This window comes from Piliocolobus tephrosceles, chromosome 6 (genome assembly GCF_002776525.5).
Source record: "Piliocolobus tephrosceles isolate RC106 chromosome 6, ASM277652v3, whole genome shotgun sequence".
Lineage (NCBI taxonomy): Eukaryota > Metazoa > Chordata > Mammalia > Primates > Cercopithecidae > Piliocolobus > Piliocolobus tephrosceles.
The window spans coordinates 162,859,920-162,876,500 of NC_045439.1; the positions used below are offsets into that span (position 1 = coordinate 162,859,920).

The 16,581-nt window shown below is 47.6% G+C and overlaps 1 protein-coding gene across 7 annotated transcripts in view; it reads right to left on the bottom strand.

The window, feature by feature from the left end:
• Positions 1 to 16,581, bottom strand: part of HERC2 (HECT and RLD domain containing E3 ubiquitin protein ligase 2) — a 135,740-nt gene that overhangs the window by 4,025 nt on the left and 115,134 nt on the right. For all 7 annotated transcript variants that reach the window (XM_026447194.2, XM_026447193.2, XM_026447191.2 and 4 more), the window contains 10 exons: positions 15,478 to 15,659; positions 14,513 to 14,660; positions 14,242 to 14,438; positions 13,907 to 14,137; positions 12,621 to 12,759; positions 11,229 to 11,372; positions 7,205 to 7,347; positions 3,265 to 3,532; positions 3,028 to 3,164; positions 2,372 to 2,470 (listed from right to left, as the gene is read on the bottom strand). In XM_026447194.2, the coding sequence (XP_026302979.1) occupies positions 2,372 to 2,470; positions 3,028 to 3,164; positions 3,265 to 3,532; positions 7,205 to 7,347; positions 11,229 to 11,372; positions 12,621 to 12,759; positions 13,907 to 14,137; positions 14,242 to 14,438; positions 14,513 to 14,660; positions 15,478 to 15,659 (1,688 nt within the window). The remainder of the gene's footprint in view (positions 1 to 2,371; positions 2,471 to 3,027; positions 3,165 to 3,264; positions 3,533 to 7,204; positions 7,348 to 11,228; positions 11,373 to 12,620; positions 12,760 to 13,906; positions 14,138 to 14,241; positions 14,439 to 14,512; positions 14,661 to 15,477; positions 15,660 to 16,581) is intronic.

Consider the following 16,581-nt stretch of genomic DNA (forward strand, 5'->3'; position numbering starts at 1 on the left):
TGCATCATTCTGAAAACTGATAGTCTCCCTGTATTATCAACAGTAACCAAGGTTAATAACAAAGCTTCGTTTCCCAGCTAACGAACTCAGAAAAGATGAAGTTAGAAAATCACTATGGTGCAGCCCCTAATGATAGGTCTAGGTGATGACGCTAATGCCTACTGGAGCTATGAGATGGACAATTAATACAGAATGTCATCAAGGAAGGAGCAGGCTCACAAGACCTCACCCACCAAACCTGTTTGCCTGTTGAGAAGGGGCAGGAGGGAGTACATGCCTATGAAGCTTCCTGCCTGAGATTCACCTGGTCCAACCACCCTCCAACCCTAACTCCTACTGTATTGGAGAAACAGGGAGACAGGAAGATGTTAGCCAACACCACAAGGAAGCCACCACCCAATCCAGACTATAAGACATTTGGAAGACATAGTTTCACCCCCAAATAAACAGCATGAAAGGAGAGGAAGGGAGAAGGAGGGTTACTATGAAATGAATGTTTGTGTCCCCCGCAAAATTCAGGAAGTCCCAACTCCTAATGTGGCTGTATTAGGAGACAGGGCCTCTAAGGAGGTCGTTAAGGTAAAATCAGGTCCTGAGAGTGGGGATCTGACCCAACAGGATTAGGGTCTTTATAAGAGACTCCAGACCGGGCGTGGTAGCTCACGCCTGTAATCCCAGCACTTTGGGAGACCAAGGCGGGCAGATAACCTGAGGTCAGGAGTTCGAGATCAGCCTGACCAACATGGAGAAACCTCGTCTCTACTAAAAATATAAAATTAACCAGGCGTGGTGGTGCATGTCTGTAATCTCAGCTACCCGGGAGGCTGAAGCAGGAGAATCGCTTGAACCCAGGAGGCAAAGGTTGCAGTGAGCCAAGATCGTGTCACTGTGCTCCAGCCTAGGCAACAAGAGCAATACTTCATTTCAAAAAAAAAAAACAGACACCAGTCCTCCCCTGTTAGCTCCAGCTCCCCACATCCCCAGCCCCACATCCACAGGAGGACACAGCAAGAAGGTAGCCACCTGGCTGGGCACGATGGCTCACACCTATAATCCATCCCAGCACTTTGGGAGGCCAAGGCAGGCGGATCACAAGGTCAGGAGATCAAGACCATCCTGGCTAACATGGTAAAACCCCTTCTCTTCTAAAAATACAAAAAAAATTAGCCGGGCGAGGTGGCGGCGCCTGTAGTCCCAGCTACTTGGGAGGCTGAGGCAGGAGAATGGCGGGAACCCGGGAGGCGGAGCTTGCAGTGAGTGGAGATCGCACCACCGCACTCTAGCCTGGGCGACAGAGCGAGACTCCATATCTAAAAAAAAAAGGGGGGGAAGCCACCTACAAGCCAGGAAGAGGGCCATCACCAGAAATCAGCCAAGCTGGCACCTTGATCTTGGATTTCCAGCCTCCAGAACCATGAAAAATAAGTATCTGCTGTTGAAGCCACCAGGTCTACGGTGCTGTGTTACAGCAGACTGAGCTAAGACAAGGGGGAACCACTCTAGGTTGAAATAGACTTCAAAGATCCATCAACCAAATGCAGATAAGGCATACAATCTTGGCTGTATCCAAGTTCAAAAACTAACCATTAAAGCCACTTCTGAGAAAACCGGAAAACTACAAGCAAGCATTAGGTATGAGATGACATTAAGGAAGTATTATTTATGTTGTTAGGTAATGTTGATAAACAGAAATGTCACCGTGTTAAGATTCTTTATTAGGGATACATACTGACATATATACAGGTGAAATGAGATGATTTGGGGGATTTTCTCTAAAATATACTAAAACAAGAGAATTAGGACAAGAAATGATTTAAAGTAGATAAAGGACTATATAAAACATAATTAGATTTTTAAAGTTTGATGGCAATGAGAATTACGTAAGAAAAACAAGGAAAGGTATGTAGGAAGCGTCACAAGTGGGGCTAGCAGAAAACCGCCATCTCTGCGCCATGTCCACCGTGGACAGGCCACTTGTGCTCTCTGGCTTCCCCCAAGCCCATCATCTGCCCCTCTGTCCTCTGACTACTCTGGGGCAGCCACAGCAGCCTCTGTCTGGGTGCCTGTCCTTCTGAGCCACCCTGCACACCCTGCAGGCTTTGCACCCATCTCACTTTCTCATTGCAGCCCCCTATCCCTGCATTGTGCCCCCACTCCCACCCCTTTACTGTGGTCTGCTCTTTCTCATTCCAGGGTACACAGCACCTTCCAGCCTGTCATGAGCTCACTGGTGAGGTGTGTCTTCTAGCACCAGAAGGCAGGTTCCCTGAGGGCAGGGACCTCTGTCCACTGATGTTTGGTATATAGGACATACTCAAATATCTGCTGAATGAAAAACGGATCGAGGCTCCAGCTTAAGACGATTACTCACCTGAATATTCTCTCTCACATATACAGCATAATCATCATTACTCAAGAAATCAGCTCGTTTTTTATAGGTCTGGCTCTCCGTCACAACAGCACCAGTAGACTACAAGAGATAAATACATTCAAAGAAAAAAAAAAAGGACAACTCGATAAACCTACTCAAAAAGAAGTAAGTCTGTGAAATCTAAAATACTAAAAAGTAGACGATGAAAGCCTTTATTCTCCCTATAAAGATCTTCATTTAAAAAAGAGTAATAGCAGTAGCATAGTAGGCAGAAATGGATCTCAAAAGCTACAAGGATACAAAATTTCCAAGGCACTTCCAAACTAATCCTATGAACAATTTACTCAGGTCAGAAACTGACGTGTCAAAACATGGTATTTTAATAAAATATCTTCTAATGGCTACCAAAGATCATTAGATGTTTGAACAAGGGTCTGTTCTAAAGCTAAAAGTAATTATGATATAGAAACCCAATCACGTCTTCAAGAGTGAAACACAGCTTTGTCCTGTGCCCTGCAATACCATAGGTTGGTTTTATGAAACAGTCCACAGTAGATACAGTTAGTTCTTTCAAGGGACAGAGAAAGCCAAGGTGTAAGACTGTCAGAGCGTGAGACAGCGGCCCAGGTGCAGGCGGTCACACAGGAGGCACTGACCATGGAGTAGGCAGCATCATCCATGTCCTCCACCACCTCCTCATCAGAATACTCGTCGGACACTGTGTCTGCATCCGAGAGCTCCGTGACCTGGACGTCGGAGTGGTCCAGCAGCCACCCGACCAAGGCTTCCACACCTAAGAGAAGCACACACAGCCCACCACAGGCCACCGTGAGCCAACAGCCCTGCAGCAGGAACCCACACACACGCAAGCAGAGGCCAGGAAAATGAAGTACCAGGCAAGCCGGATGCATTCCCGGAAGCACCAGTGAGAGACTTCAGCGCAAACTCGATGTTCCTTCGGGGAAATCCCATCTCCATGAGCTGCACCACAATGGGCAGGGCGGGAACGGGAGACTGCTTGCGCCTCTTCACTCTGGCCGGGCGGATGTGCTGCACGGCGACAGGCGTGGTGGCCTCACTGGAGCTGCAGTCTTCAAATCCTGGGCTCGAAGGGTGAGTGGACTCCACAGCCAAGCACTGGCACACGGCCAGTGCAGCAGCCTGGGCAGACAAGAGGGTCCTGGGAGGTTTGGGAAGTGCCCTCAGCGAGCTTACACAGTCTAGGAACACGGGGTGATGGCCTTCTATTGTGAACTGCAGTATGCAAGTCTAGAAAGCCCACATTCACATGTGCGTTTTTCAGTGAGTTCCTAAAACATGTTAGAAAATGACAAAGCCAAGTTTCGCAGTTCAATGCAGAGAAAATACTTGGTGGTAAAATAACTTTCCTGTTTCAGCAGACAGAGAGCCTACTAAATTAGCCAAGCATCAATGTCCATTAAGGATAACGTCATTACAGCCCTAAGCGAGCCGTCACAGGGGCTTGAGGTGGGAGCAGGGAGAAAGGCATTCCCCCCGCCTTAACTGGGCACGATGGTGACCACAGGCACATGTGTTTTATACAGGCCAGAAATGACACAGGACTCTCATGTGCCATTAAACCAACCCTCAACTATTCAAGGGTTAAATAACCACGTGAGGTTAAACAAGGTATTACAAAATAAGAGAAATAAAAGAGTATTAGCTGGGAAACACATTGCAATGAATCAGTGAACACCTAAACTGCCAGTCTCTGCAGCTGGGAACTCCCCACCGACAGCACAAACAGCACTTCCCTGATCGGTCTGCAATCTCTGGTCCTGCTCCCGACAGCACTCCCCTGATCAGTCTGCAATCTCTGATCCTCCTCCCTCCCGAGCTGCTCTCATGGCACTGATGTGCTATTTTGTTAAACTGAGCATGTGAGGAAGGAATCAGGAAGAAACCGAGGACACTGTGGAGTCCCCCAGTGCTCAGAAGTATCAAAGCCTCGGGTTCTGCAGTGAAGTCTGGGTAACTTGGAAGTGACAGTTTTCATCCTCAAAGTTTAAAATTCAGAGCCAGATTGAGCCAAGAGTTCTGGTTCTGATAATGGGGAGTTAGGGTGCACTGGACTAACCCTTGGCTGATAATAATCATGAACTCTGGATAAAATATTCTTTAAAACTGCTTGAGGGCACTGGAGAATAGCTGAAGCAATCAAAAATAAAATGAGCACAAGCCCTGACCCAGAGAAGCCCGCAGGCAAGATGCACATTTAACCACAGACAGTGCCCCTTCCTGCACTGCAGGGGCTGGGGTCCCGCCTGCCAGAGCAACCAGAATGTGAGGGAAAGCCTGCCTGAGAAAGAAACCGCAGAGGGAAAACCACAAAATGTTCGGAGGAACTACCCGCTTATCTACAGCTGAATCTAAACCGAAGCACCTCTGAAGAGCCTGGGCTCGGCACAAAGCGAATGCTGGAAGGTTGCAGGGGCTCCCCAGCTGCCCAGAGCCAGGACAGCACCTGAGGCTCAAGCTCAACCAACTGGAGGTAGGGAGGAGAATGTCAGAGCTTCCAGTGAAGCCCAGAAGAGATTCTAAATCCTTGACAATTAAGGATTCACAACCACGGCTAAGGGCATATAAAAAATTATCAGAAACCCTAGCACCAAGCCACCTCAGGATCAAGGAGTGCCAGGTACTGAGCTGCCTATGAGAAGAAAACTCCCCATTCTCCAGAGGAGGAGGAACCCAGAGCCAATACAATGTAATGTCCAAAGAAACCAGAATGAAATAAAAATTCCCACATATGTGAAGAACCACCACCAAAAACTGACTATAATCAAGGAAAAAAAAAACTGCAAAGAGCAGCAAACCAACAGGTGGGCAGACATTAGAATTAGCAAACAAGAAATTCAACATAACTATCATATGTTTTAAAATGTATAGTAAAAGACAGATCTGGCCGGGCGCGGTGGCTCACACCTGTAATCCCAGCACTTTGGGAGGCCAAGGTGGGTGGATCACGAGGTCAGGAGTTCAAGACCAGCCTGGCTAACATGGTGAAACCCTATCTCTACTAAATATACAAAAATTAGCCAGGGTTGTGGCGGGCACCTGTAGTCCCAGCTACTCAGGAGGCTGAGGCAGGAGAATCACTTGAACCCAGAAGTCAGAGGTTGCAGTGAGCCGAGATCACGCCACTGCACTCCAGCCCAGTGACAGAACAAGACTCCGTCTAAAAAAAAAAGGATAGACTTAAGGGATGAACGTGGGAACTGTCAGAAGAGATATGAAACTATTAAATGAGAGCCAAATGGAAATAAGAGATGTGAGAAATATAAAATAAAGTATTTCTTGGATGGACATAACAGATTAGGCCCAACAAAGCAAAGCATCTTGATCTTTCAAACAGGTCAAGACAAACTAACCAAGCTACTAACAACGAGAAAAAAGACTTTCTATTAAAATTCTAAAAGGAAACTCACTAACAGTGTAGCAGATGTACAAGAGTATTTCCAGAAAAGAACAAAAAGAGCAAGACGGGGGAAAAAACAAGAGTCAAAAGTTTCCCAGTTTGGTAGGGGAACAAAATCAAGCCAAAGATGCGAGCAGCTGAAGCAAATTTCAAGGAGGACGGTGGGATGGGTGGGGCGGGCCACCGTGGCATACATGAGCCCAGCTCAGTGAAACTGCAGACCAAAGATAACAGAAAATACGAAAAGCAACCAGAGAAAAAAGACATTTCATACAAAAGAAGAGATAAGAACGACTTTCCATCAGAATCCATGGAGACAAAACAGCGGAAGGTCTCTTTTTGGTACAACAGTCCTTCGTAATTCCTAAAAGACACCTCTACATGGCCTTCTAGGTGTCAACATTTGGCATCTCCCAACAGGCTGCGCACCACCCCATGTGCTCTCAACTTGCTCAGCGTCTTCTTTTTATCTCTGCCAGGGAGACTGGAAACACAACCGGGCCCTTTGAAATGAACCTTCACCTCAGAGGTTCCCAGACCTGAGAAGAAGCTGGAGTTCAGAAGAGCTCACGGCCAACCTCCTCCCTTCCTGCCCACACTCGTTTCTTGCTTTCTCCCTTTGCACCCCCCACCATCTTTCCAGCTCATTCTAGGACTGGGGGAGGGCTCCCACCCGCCCAAGGCAGAGGCTGCCTCACCTGGACCCTTGCTTCGAGAAGTGCCCTGCTCGCTGAGGGTTTCTGTTAGGGTAATTTCTGACTGCCAAACTGAATACTGACAGTTTTATTTTTGTCTCTGATATGTTATCCAGATTTTTAATGTATTACACAGCAAGAAAGATTTTGGAACATCTCTAATCCTCTATGTTGCCAGCCATGAAAGCTCCCATCCCTCTTACACTCAATCACGTGGCCTCTTCTGTGGGAACAGCCTATAGCCCTGACCGTGCGCCTCGCCACTGCCCTCACCTGCTCCACAGCATGGGGAGAGCTGAGAGGCTGGCAGCACCAGAGCACACCCGAAGAGGCTCCTGAGTGAATGAAACAAACAAGCGGGTGCCAGAGTCCTGATGAGCCTCTTTGAATAACTCTACTTCCTGGAAAAAGATCCCTTCACGAAGATGTGAGCATTTAACCCATGCTGCATCTAGTTAATATTTTTTAATGAGTTACACAAATCCAAAATAAGGTTAAACTTCAACCCTCTCCGTCTTTAGTATTATCAAGTTCTGCAGACTATGCACAAACATGGTTAAAACCTAATGCATCATTAGAATTATTTGCATACTATCATTTAAAATTCAGAATAGATCCTTAAGAAAGTATACATCTAGAAAAAAATTGTTCACAATTTAGTACTGTGGATTAAAAACTGTCAAGGCTGCCTGGCTGTACCTCAAGTTCCTGTTTATCAAATATGGCCTTCACAGGAGACGGCTGGGTGGCCGAGGCCAGCAGCTGCTGCAAGAGGATCATGGGGGGCTGTGGCCCTTCAGGAGACATGTCCCCAAGGTCAGGTGATGCCACTGCTCCATCATCTGAATTTAAAAGCAAAATATGTGTAAGATTCGATTTTCAACTGCGAACACCACTTTACTATTAAAGAAGATGCACTGAGCATGTTACATCAGGTATGACTTCTGCCTCATTATGTGATAGAAAACCAAAATCTTCAAGATTCAGACATCAAACAAAAATTAGACTCTAGGCCGGGCTCAGTGGCTCACACCTGTAATCCCAGCACTTTGGGAGGCCGAGGCGGGCGGATCACAAGGTCAGGAGATTGAGACCATCCTGGCTAACTCAGTGAAACCCCGTCTCTACTAAAAATACAAAAAATTAGCCAGGCGTGGTGGTGGGCACCTGTAGTCCCAGCTACTCGGGAGGCTGAGGCAGGAGAATGGCATGAACCCGGGAGGCGGAGCTTGCAAGTGAGCTGAGATCATGCCACTGCATTCCAGCCTGGCCAACAAAGTGAGACTCCGTCTCAAAAAAACAAATGTTAGCTGGGCGTGGTAGCACGTGCCTATAATCCCAGCTACTGGCAAGGCTGAGGCAAGAGAACTGCTTGAACCAGGGAGTTGGAGGTTGCAGTGAGCCGAGATCACACCACTGCACTCCAGCCTGGCAACAGAGGGAAACTCCAACTCAACAACAAAAAAAAAGAACTAGACTCTAAACCACTTTCACTGCCTGCTTTTAGTCTCTGTCTGTCCTTCATTAGGGCATCTGTCTCTTAGAGCCAACAAATGCTCCTTTCCAGATTTCTGCACTTGGTCTGATTCTTTCTCTTTTTCTTGAGATGGAGTCTCACTCTGTTGCCCAGGCTGGAGTGCAGTGGCACAATCTCGGCTCACTGCAACCTCTGCCTCCTGGCTCAAGCAATTCTCCTGCATCAGCCTTCCTGGTAGCTGGAACTACAGGCACACGCCACCACACCAGGATAATTTTTCTATTTTTAGTACAGATGGGGTTTCACCATGTTGGCCGGGCTGGTCTCAAACTCCTGACCTCAGGTGATCCACCCCCCTTGGCCTCCCAAAGTGTTGGGATTACAGGAGTGAGCCACCATGCCTGGCCTACACACTCTTTCATGTTCACTCACAGCTTCAAATCCCGACACAGACACATCCCACGTGCATATTTCTAGCTGTAGCTTTTCTAGCTAAGCCTTGTTGAGATCATTAAGTGACCCCAATTCCAAATGTGTTATGTGCTCAGGGAGATGGCTTTTTGTCTGTTAGGAGTAGCTTTAGGTTCAGCCTTTAGGACTGTGTTTGACACAGCCCCGGGAGATTCACTGCCCTGAAGCCCACTGCACACAATCTAGGTTCTCATCCAGGCACTCACAGCACTTGCATGTACTGGTTTTCTTCGGTGACAATTTCGACTAACTAGACCAGGGGCTGGAAATCTTTCTCTTAAAGGGCCAGAGAGTAAATAGTTTAGGCTGATGGGCTGTACAGTTTCCGTCCCAACTACTCAGCTCTGCCACTGTAGAGCAAAAGCAGCCAGAGATGATGTGTGAACAAGTGGCGTGCCTGTGTTCCCATAAAAATGTAAAAAAACAGGTGCACAGCAGTTTTGTCAATCTAGCTGTCCGGAGTCCCTGCTTGGCCCAAAGCAGCCTTGATAATCCTGATTCAGGTCTGCGGTAACTACTCCCTGGGCTGAGCGCAGAACAGAACTGCCAATCCAATTCTCCCAGGCTCCAATCTCGCAGTCTCTACAACTGGGAAATCTTCACGTTCCCTACAACCTCTGCTATTGATTGATTCTATGCTTTCAATCGCTTTCTTTCACCCTCAGCAGGTTTAAAATTAATTTCATAGCATCCTCTCCTCTTAAGATTACGAAACAAACCCACAAACTCCACATTCTACTGGACTTGCTTATTTTTTTCAAACGCACTACTCTCTATTCTCCCCTCAACTCAAGCTTGAAAGAGCAGGCATCTTCCACTTTTTGCTGGTTCCCCACAAAGTTGTCATCTCCAAGACGACACCATCACAGTGGATGGCACCCTCCTTCCACCAGAACCTTCTTTCCATTTTCATGCCTTCCCCCTCATCACCTGACACAGGAGCAAATCTCCATCTCTGTCATCTCCCGTTTCAGATACTCCTAGACCTTACTAGCAGGTGTATCACCCAAAGGTCAATGCTTACCATGTGGCCCCTACCACAGCTTTCCAGTGGGCCTCAAGTTTCACCCTGGTCTCCAAGGTACTCTGTAACAGGATGTCAACCACCTGTCTAGCTTCAGCCCACCACTCATCGACAAACCCTGGGCTCCAAGCAAAGCAGAGCTGCTCAACACGCTTCCAGAGACTCGCCACTTTAACTCCTGCTCCTCCCGGCTCCACCACCAGCAGAGGCTTGTCTGCCGGCATGTGTCCGCCACAGCCTTCAAAGGCAGTGCTCATCTGCCACTGTGCAGTGCTCATCTGCCACTGGCTCCAGAGGCCTGTGGAACCATTCACACACCTCACCGCCCCGGCCCCGCGGACAGACAGGGGCCTGTGGAACCACTCACACCTCACCATCCTGGCCCTGCGGACAGACAGAGCCATCTGCATTTGCTTCCTCTCCTCATCCAAACTCCAGAGAGCAATAATCACAGAAAAGAACTTCTCCCCAAAACACTTAGCATAATGTCTTTCAATAGTAGGTGATCAAAAAATGTTTGTTTTTTTCTATTAAAAGTGACACAAGCTCATTCTAGAAAACTAAATATAGAGAAATACAAAGAAAATAAAGACAGCCAAAATTCCACCAAAGATTACTGTGTCACTATTTTGCTGAACAGATGAACTATGGCATATCTATAAATGGATACACATAGCAACATGCTTTTCTGTTTACTTATCATTTTCATGTTTCCATGGCACTAAACATATACAGCTAGCCCTCAGTAGCCATGGGTTCTTCATCCAAAGATTCAACAAACCACAGATCAAAAATATTCAGAAATAAGTAAAAAAATTTTTAAAAATACAAATTTTTTTTAAAAAAATAGCGTTAACAACTATTTATATATCATTTTTATTTATTTACTTATTTACTTATTTATTGAGACAGAGTCTCGCTCTGTCACCCAGGCTGGAGTGCAGTGGCGCAATGTCGGCTCACTGTAAGCTCCGCCTCCCGGGTTCACGCCATTCTCCTGCCTCAAGACTCCCAAGTAGCTGGGACTACAGGCGCCCGCCGCCACACCCAGCTAATTTTTTGTATTTTTAGTAGGGATGGAGTTTCACTGTGTTAGCCAGGATGGTCTTGATCTCCTGACCTCGTGATCCGCCCACCTCGGCTTCCCAAAGTGCTGGGATTAGTCATGAGCCACCATGCCCGGCTGGTGAACATATTATCTTTACATGCCTCTTCATGTGATAAAGTCCCACAGAATGACTTGCTGGGTCAAAGTACATAAACACATACGTATGTCTATGAATTTCAAAGTCCGTCTCATTTCTTCAGACGCTCATCAGATGGCTACACCAACTGAAATTCCCAGCAGCAGCGTGTTCACGGAGTGCTGCTTCACGTGCATCTGAAGAACCAGCGTAGGTTCTTCTTGTTACAATACAGGTTCTATTTCTTTGGTCTGGGGTGCAGCCTGGGAGTCTGCATTTCTAACACATACCCGTGTGCCATCAATTTTGCTGACCCATGCACCACACTTTAAACGGGAAGGCATCAAAATACCTTTTTCCCTCCCCACCCACCAGATGCCCTCTGTCTTGTCTTATAAGATGACAATGACAATTTTATCCACAGTTGGTGGTTGCTAGGCAGGCCACATGTCTTTCTTGTATATTTATAAGCCATCTATGTCCATTTTCATAAACTGATTGTTCACATCCTTTGTCTACTTTCTACTGCCTTTCTTATAAGGCTTTAAAAACTTTTTAAAAAGATACCTGCGTGAACAGTTCCAGTCTCCTGAACAGCTGGCTGAGACAGGATCTGCCGCAGTTTATCCTGGTGGGAGAGCAGCGCCCGACCTGCTTTCAGGATGTATAGCTTCAACTGCTGGCACCGCAGCAGGTCCAGGTCCACTTGTCCTGTGGAAGGAGAGACTCAGTGAGAAGCGCGTGCCCTGCTCAGACTCCCTCAGCAAACCTCCGCCACGTGGCGGTAACATTCTGCCCTTCAGGAATCCACCCACCACACACTGTCTGTGACGACGGGCTCGCCTTTCCCAGTGTTACACTCGGCGCTTCTGGGTAAGCACCTTCTGCCTCCTGGGTCTTCCTTCCCTGCTCTCCAGGCACCTAACTTGATGGGATGCAGGATCCAATGGTTATACACAGCACCGTGTTAGCTACTATTAATATGAGCAAATGTTCCCCAAGTTGCTGAAGTTTCAGCCGCTTTCACTCTTCTTCTAAGACTCCTCTGAGAGAATCTGTCGACTCTACTAGCTCTTTAACTGATGAAGATCGCAGCAATGCCCAAGGCTTATCTGATAGCAGATGCCACAGAAGCAGCATAGAGAGCATGGGGTGGGAAGGAAGGAGGGCCACAGGCGCCGCTGGGGCACTGGCCCGACTAACTGGCAGACAGGTTTATTCACCACCATGGGAAATGGCAGCTACTAGAGAAGGTCAGCTGAATTTCGGACATGCTGTGATCTACATGCACTGCCCCTCCAAGCAGAGATGTGAATGGGAGATCCAGAGTTGAAAGTGCTTACACCATAAATGCTAAAGCAGCAATCGTAGGTCTGTGGGAGCAAGAGGGGAGAAAACTCAAAAAGGGTGGGCAGAATACGCCACAGTTATGGGTGAAGCCACGAGAACTTCCAGGATATAAAGAACAAGCAGAGAGAAGAGCTCCCTAGGAACACAGAAAGAAACTCGGGAGAGCTGCATTCTAGACCCAAAGGCAGGCAGAGCCAAGCAAGGCTACAGTCCCAGCCACTCTGAACACCACAAGCAAGCCAGGTGGCTTCCAGGACAGAGGCCCCTGGATCTGGCAGGGAACAGGCCATGAGCCACGGTCCAACAGGGTGACGGGGCCACAGGGCCCTGGGATGGAGGGAGGAGAGGTGAACACAGACCTCTCTTCTGGGATAAAGGGTGACACGAGAAGAGGGTGTGAGCCATGGGGCTCCGAACATGGTGACGAAGGCTGACTCGAAAACACACCACGAACACAGGGTTACACTCCCAACTGCAACTCAACAAATGGTGAGCCCACGGGAACCCCAGGACTTTAGCAGGCCCGTGAACTCACTCATGAAAGAACACTGTACAAACAACACGAATTTAAGACGGCAGCTATTTCATCAAGCAGCACCATGTACTGACCTGTAAAGGCCTGTTTAGTAGATTTCTTTATTTTGTGCTTTTCTAACTTGCTTCCAGCGAGATTCACCAACTGAGCCCAGACCGACAGCATGGGCTCTGTGAAGGGCAGGTTGTTCACATTAAAGGCCACAGCAGGGAGCTGGAGAGGACACAGAAGTTGTCAGCATGCGGCCAATATGACTAACAAATGAAACGTTCTGAAAGTCATCAAAACCATGGGCTTAATCCTGAAATGCCACACATACCCATAAGCCTTTTTAGAGCTGAGAATAATCATTTTTAAAATGATATTAAAGGCAAGATACAGACTTACACATATGGTAAGTATAATCTACATTAATTTTTCTTCACAAATCTGTCAACAATAATTACATCAGTGTGGTGGTTACTATCTTCCCAGGTATTTTCTATATACTTCAAGTTTTCTACAACATGTATATGTTCCTGTAACAATAAAAGAGTACTTTATAGAAAATATAGTCAGGCCAGGCACAGTGGCTCACATCTGTAATCCCAGCACTTTGGGAGCCCAAGGTGGGCAGATCACCTGAGGTCAGGAGTTTGAGACCAGCCCGGCCAACATAGTGACACCCCGTCTCTACTAAAAATACAAAATTAGCCAGGCGCGGTGGCACACACCATAATCCCAGCTACTCAGGAGGCTGAGGCAGGAGAATCGCTTGAACCTGGGAGGCAAAGGTTGCAGAGAGCCGACAAGATCGTGCCATTGCGCTCCAGCCTGTGACAAGACTCCATCTCAAACAAAAAGGAAAAAGATATAGTAAGATTGCACTTGGGCTACATGAAAACAACGTAAATGGCTCCTTCTCCCTGTGCATCCCTGACTCACAGGTTAAGTTGACAGTAGCTGCTACATTAAGTCATGTCACTCAAAACAACTATGCACTTTCTACACGAAGAAAGGTTTTTTTTTTTTTTTTTTTAAGGAAACATGTTTAAGTTTTTTTTAAAACTTGAGTTGTTCAATAAAAAGTGAACTTCGTAAATACACATTTTAAAACAATTAGAACTACCTCATAGATGCACGGTACCTTCTAGGTTGCTAAAGCCCCCGTGTCTCTGAGGCTGAAACACACACGAACCACTGCTTTAGGTGCCCTGTGAGACAGGCCCTGCTTACCACAGAAGCACAAGCTCACATAGCTTCCTGGAAGGCAAACTTGAGGTACCAGAATCAAGTTCTTTCAAGTGCTAAGGGTGGTGCCCGGTTCTAGTGTAAAGCTGAATCCCCTTATCGTACAGTCACCGAGCACAAGTTCACCTACTGGTTTCAGCTGACTCAGTGGGCACACGCGACACGTCCGCATGTCGGAGAACTGCACGGTGATTCTGCCCTTCGGGGTGATGCGAGTCACGGTGCCTTCTCCAAACTCATCGTGCACAACTTGGCCGCCCAGGCGCAGGCGACCATCGATGCCTCCGATCACAGCCAGGACCGCCATGAGGCCCCCCACTTCAGGGTTCTCGGAGTCGGGGAAGTAGTCCTCTAGCTGGGCCTAGTGCAGACCAAACAGCGAGCTCGACCAGGGACACGCACGGAGCCGCCCAGCCCCTACGGGTTTACCATTCAACTACATTAATTCTGAGCGCACAAACCCACCCCTTCGGAAGGCCTTCCTGCAAAGCTGTGGGTGACGGAGCGGAGCTGGGAGTTGATGTACTTGTTGATGAGCCCGTTCCACTGAGTCAGCGAGTGCAGCGTGCGCAGCAGTGCCACCACCTCCTCCGCCAGTGTGCTGCTGTGCGTGGCGGTCAGCGAGGCCTGCGGGCGCGCCCTGCGCCGCCGCGGCGTGGACTCTGAGGAGGAAACAAGGGGAGGAGCTGCCGCGCCGCTCGTCACCAGGGCACAGGGAAGGGAGACAGCCACCCACCTCTGAGTAAGGGCACGTCAGAAGAGCAGGTAGTGAGCAAGCTCCCCAAGAAGCCAAACAGCTTCTCCACAAGGCACTTCATGTCCCTCGCCCTTTCGGTCTTGTCCCATGACGGAAGGACTGCTTGCAATAAATGCACAGCTAAGATCTGATAAAAGACAATTTAAAACGACAAGCATTAAAAAAAAATCTGATTAAGAAACTACAGATTGTTATTTTCTCTTTACCTTTTCTTTTTTTTTTTTTTGAGACAGAGTCTCGCCCTGTTGCCTGGGCTGGAGTGCAGTGGCACGATCTCAGCTCACTACAACCCACGCCTCCCAGGTTCAAGCAATTCTCCTTCAGCTTCCCAAGTAGCTGAGATTACAGGCACCCACCACCAAGCCCGGCTCACTTTTTTTGTATTTTTAGTAGAGACAGGATTTCACTATGTTGGGCAGGCTGATCTCGAACTCTTGACCTCGTGATCCACCTGCCTCGGCCTCCCAAAGTGCTGGGATTATAGGCATGAGCCACTGTGCCCAGCCTCTCTTTATTTTCTGTTCTCATAATGCAAGCAATCATGTGAAAATTTTGAGATTCATTATTTTACAGCCAGGTAATTACACTGAGGTTGATTAGTGATTAGGATTGTCAGGGACTTTAGAAAAAAGCAACATTACAGATGCATGTGTTTAATTAAAAAAGAATTATTTTTAGTTTAATTCTTAAGACAATTACACTACAAATTCTGTGAAGCAGATTAGTTGCAGGATTTACCACTGAAGAGAAAAGCAGGTAAGCTAAAGGTTAGTGACTTACCAATTATCAAGGACCTCTACCCCTTGCCTCCAGAAAATCTACCCTGTCACTTCTAGACCCTTTCTCCACTCCTTACTGAATAAAGGCTCCTGACTCTGAGGGCAGGGAACTTCAGTACATGGATGCCTCTCTCAGGGAACTGGTTTTGCCTGGCAGCACATTACCTGCCTCTGCAGCGAGGCGGCAGTGAAGGGTGCATGCCCTTCCACGACCTTCATGAGCAGCGTGATCCACTGCGGGGAGCTGAGGGCGCCGCACACCTGCGGCGTGAGCGCGATGCTCCGCACAAACCCCAGCGTGCACCAGCTCCGGTGCTGCTCCCTGCACACCAGCCTGTTTGGAGAAGCTGCAGGAGGGAAAACAGACATGCTTGGTAACAAGTCCCTAAAGATAAATTCCTAAATGTAAATCCTTATTTTTTTATCAACTTGTTATTTTCTATAGTAAGCTCCTTTACAAATATATTGCAGTTTGTAAATTAATTCAAATTCAAAGTGAGAAGTGGAAGACAACTTTTAAGTTAGTTCAAGAAACATTTCTGAATTTTTCTTTTTTTGTTTTTAGAGATGGGCTCTCACTATGTTGCCCAGGTTGGTCTAAAACTCCTGGGCTCTAGTGATCCTCCTGCCTCGCCCTCCCGAATAGCTGGGACTACAGGCATTTGTAAAACCTTCTAAGTATGTGTAGTAAAAGTAGTTAGGGAATTTTAGCTATGTATTGTTTCTAGGCAATAGGAAAATGATCTATAATTCAAACAGCAGTAATTTGCAAGAGTGCATCTATTGTAATTTTTATTTCGTTTTAAGTATCTCCACAATCTTGCTTATATTTAATCTGCACCATAAGTTTCCAATCTAACTTTACTACATCTGCATTAACAAAGGAAAGGTTTTCACTAGGTTTATACCATTGGATTCTGGCACAAGTGGGCCCACCTCTGCTCCGCCCGGCTCCAGGACTCCACTACTCCCTGAATGGAGGCTGAGGCTTGGAGGCTGGGCCCTCCTGAGGGACCCCACCCACAGCTCCACAGGACCTGCTCTCGCCTCCCACCTCCCCACCCTGCCCTCAGCTATCCAAGCCTATGAGGATACCTGCCTTCCTTCAGCACACTCGCATGCGCTCACACACACACACTCACTCTCGCACCCTCATATGCATCCTCACACTCACACCCATATGAAGTTCTTCAGACACACCTATGGGCACCCACACACCCACGCTCACACTCTCAGGTGCACTCACACCACTGTCGCCATCACTCACAC